Genomic DNA, 2,613 nt, shown 5'->3' with positions numbered 1-2,613 from the left:
TATATATTTGTATATATATATATGTATGTATGTATGTATGTGTGTGTGTGTGCAGCTGTGCAAACACAGACTTATCAGCACCATCTCAAATAAACAGACGCTAAAACTCACAAGTTTGAACGTGTACTACAAGTACGTGCAAACTAATCATAGACTGTAGGTCCCGTTCACACAAGCCTATATACACACACTAAGTAAATCCTGCAATACCGTGTCAAGGAATACTAACCTCTTGGATAACCTCAGGCGCCATCCAGAAGGGTGTGCCAATGACCGTGTTGCGTTTCATCAGCTCGTCGGTGAGTTGACTCGACACTCCGAAATCAGCCAGTTTCGCAACGCCGTCCGAAGTGACCTACAGAATTGGTGTGTAGTTTCCAGTTAGGACGGCTTCTGTGGGATAAATACAGTAGATAAGCCCTAAAACCCTACCGTTTGGGTTCTGTCTCTGCTTATTGGTGTCCTAAGATGTTCAAACATATGACCCGCGTTAGACGTGTCGAGTCGTAAAGTGTATACGCGTAAACCATCCTTCGATATAAAACGTCAACCATGGGAATGGAGTCTCGCATATTGCCTCTGGAGGTGCGGGGTGTGTTGTATGTCGCTCGTTCTTATATTATGTGTTGCTTGTGTTGCTTAACGTATGTTTTAGCATCTAATTTTTCGTGTACGTGACTGGCCAGTGGCGTAGTGGACTTGTCGCTCATGTCATGTAAGAGATATTCGTTTCGTGTGCGTTGGCAATCCGCGCTGTTCAGTGTCTATTAGTATCTGCCGGATGTATGAATATGTGTTTCGTGTGGGTGTGTTCGTATGTACCAGCAAGTGTTTGATGGTTATAGCAGAGCTGAGATGTATGTGTTGTATGGGATAGTAAGGTTTGGCTGGTTTGGCTGTGTTGGTGGTGTTGGTGGTCATGTGCCGTGTGTGCTATACTATACTATATCCTTCTGTCTTCTTGAGCTGTAAAGTATTCGCCAGTAGTTATCACTTGTATTTACCGGTTTAGTTAGGTCGTGCAAAATCGTGTATCACACTGGTGGGTGGGTGGATGGGTATCTTAATTTGACTCCAGCGCGTGAACCACCCAGATGTGCTGAGTTGCCTGTGTCGCATGTGTTGGTATAACCCTTCTATCTTCATATATCAGTACAGTCATGTGCCATCTCTCGACAGACACCTACTAATTCCTCACATGCCCTTGGCAGCGGAACTCTCTAACGTTTATTCACAGCCTTCCGAATATTAAGTATTTCAACTGTCTCAGGGCATACCGGGTGTCCACTTCGTAAAACACATGGGCTAGTGTTGTACCTGTGTTGATTCCTTCTTGACCACTCACCAGAATATTTGCCGCCTTGAGATCCCGGTGTATGACGTTGCGCTTGTGCAAGTACTCTAAGCCAATCAGAACGTCCCTGAGGATGCATCCGATTTGTGATTCGCTTAGCGTCACCTGGCACAGAGACATGATGTCATTCACCGATCCAACGGCACAGTGCTCCATTACGATCTATAAATAGAACAGAAATCTATAATTAGATAAATATCACACTGAACTTGCTTCATGATATACTTCAACAATTTGCACTTATGTTTTTATGGATTCTCCAAAGAATCAGCCCTACCTCTCCCAGCGAGGTCTCAGGTTTACTAGTTGGTACTGAATATCAAAGATAGCTATCACTACAGAGAGCAATACTAGAAATTGAAGTTATCCTTATTATTTAATACCACCTAATGAACTGATAGTTAACCTTATTACTTCGTATACCTCCTATTGAACTGTATTGCACCGGTAACTTTAGCTTCATGTCCCTCCGTCTCAAATTCGGAAAATAAAATTCCTCAATCTATTTTCTGATTTACCACAAATCTTCCAGCATATGTACGCTTTACTCCCCTAAGCACATGTACGCTTCACTCACCCCTTAGTACACATGTACGCTTTACTCACCCAGAGTGTGCCTTCAGTCCAATAGCTGCCGTAGTACTTCACCACGCGTTCGTGCTCCATCTTGTGCATGTGCGTTATTTCTCTCACAATGGCCTCCATATCCGAATCAGCCGGGACCTTCTTGATGGCCACATTGACACCTGTGCGCAGATGCATTGCTTTGTGCACGGTTCCATACGCTCTGTAGAAGTTGTTAAAAGAGTGATGTAAGTGACCATTCGTAGCGGTATCTGGCCTTGTATTCTATGTGTTATTGACCAAACTATACCCGCCGCATGTTGCTAACAGACGTGCCTGGTGATAAAGGATAAGATTTTGGTGCGATGTTTCTTAAACCTGTATGATAGGGGATTCGGTATCAGAGGCAAGCCAATTTCTATTTGCTCTAAAACGACATATATCACTTAGATAAATTGCGCAACCATATTCGAGGTTAAGAGGTAGACAAGGCGGTGGAGAAGACATTTGAATTACGTGTGTATCAATTATAGAACTGAAGCTCAAAGCTATACGCCGAACCGAACCTTCTTACGGCGTATAAGCGATAACAACAAACCCAAAATAAGCCCAGATTTCATGCCATGGACAAGGATATAAAATAAGAGTACGATCGACATAAACATGTATAAATCTTGTTTGCCCACAATAACACG

The 2,613-nt window shown here is 43.2% G+C and overlaps 1 protein-coding gene across 1 annotated transcript; it reads right to left on the bottom strand.

Moving 5' to 3' along the window:
* Positions 1-214: 214 nt before the first annotated feature.
* Positions 215-2,142, bottom strand: SARC_14169 (STE/STE20/MST protein kinase; the record flags this gene model as incomplete). Its single annotated transcript, XM_014291699.1, has 3 exons — positions 1,961-2,142; positions 1,346-1,516; positions 215-355 (listed from the first exon to the last, which is right to left on the bottom strand). Exons 1-3 carry the CDS (start codon positions 2,114-2,116, stop codon positions 215-217), a joined length of 468 nt encoding a protein of 155 aa, XP_014147174.1. The 5' UTR covers positions 2,117-2,142.
* Positions 2,143-2,613: the final 471 nt, after the last annotated feature.

Source organism: Sphaeroforma arctica (genome assembly GCF_001186125.1).
Source record: "Sphaeroforma arctica JP610 unplaced genomic scaffold supercont1.4243, whole genome shotgun sequence".
Lineage (NCBI taxonomy): Eukaryota > Ichthyosporea > Ichthyophonida > Sphaeroforma > Sphaeroforma arctica.
The sequence above is the reverse complement of the archived record's forward strand: the minus strand, read 5'-3'. Positions and strand labels throughout refer to the sequence as shown.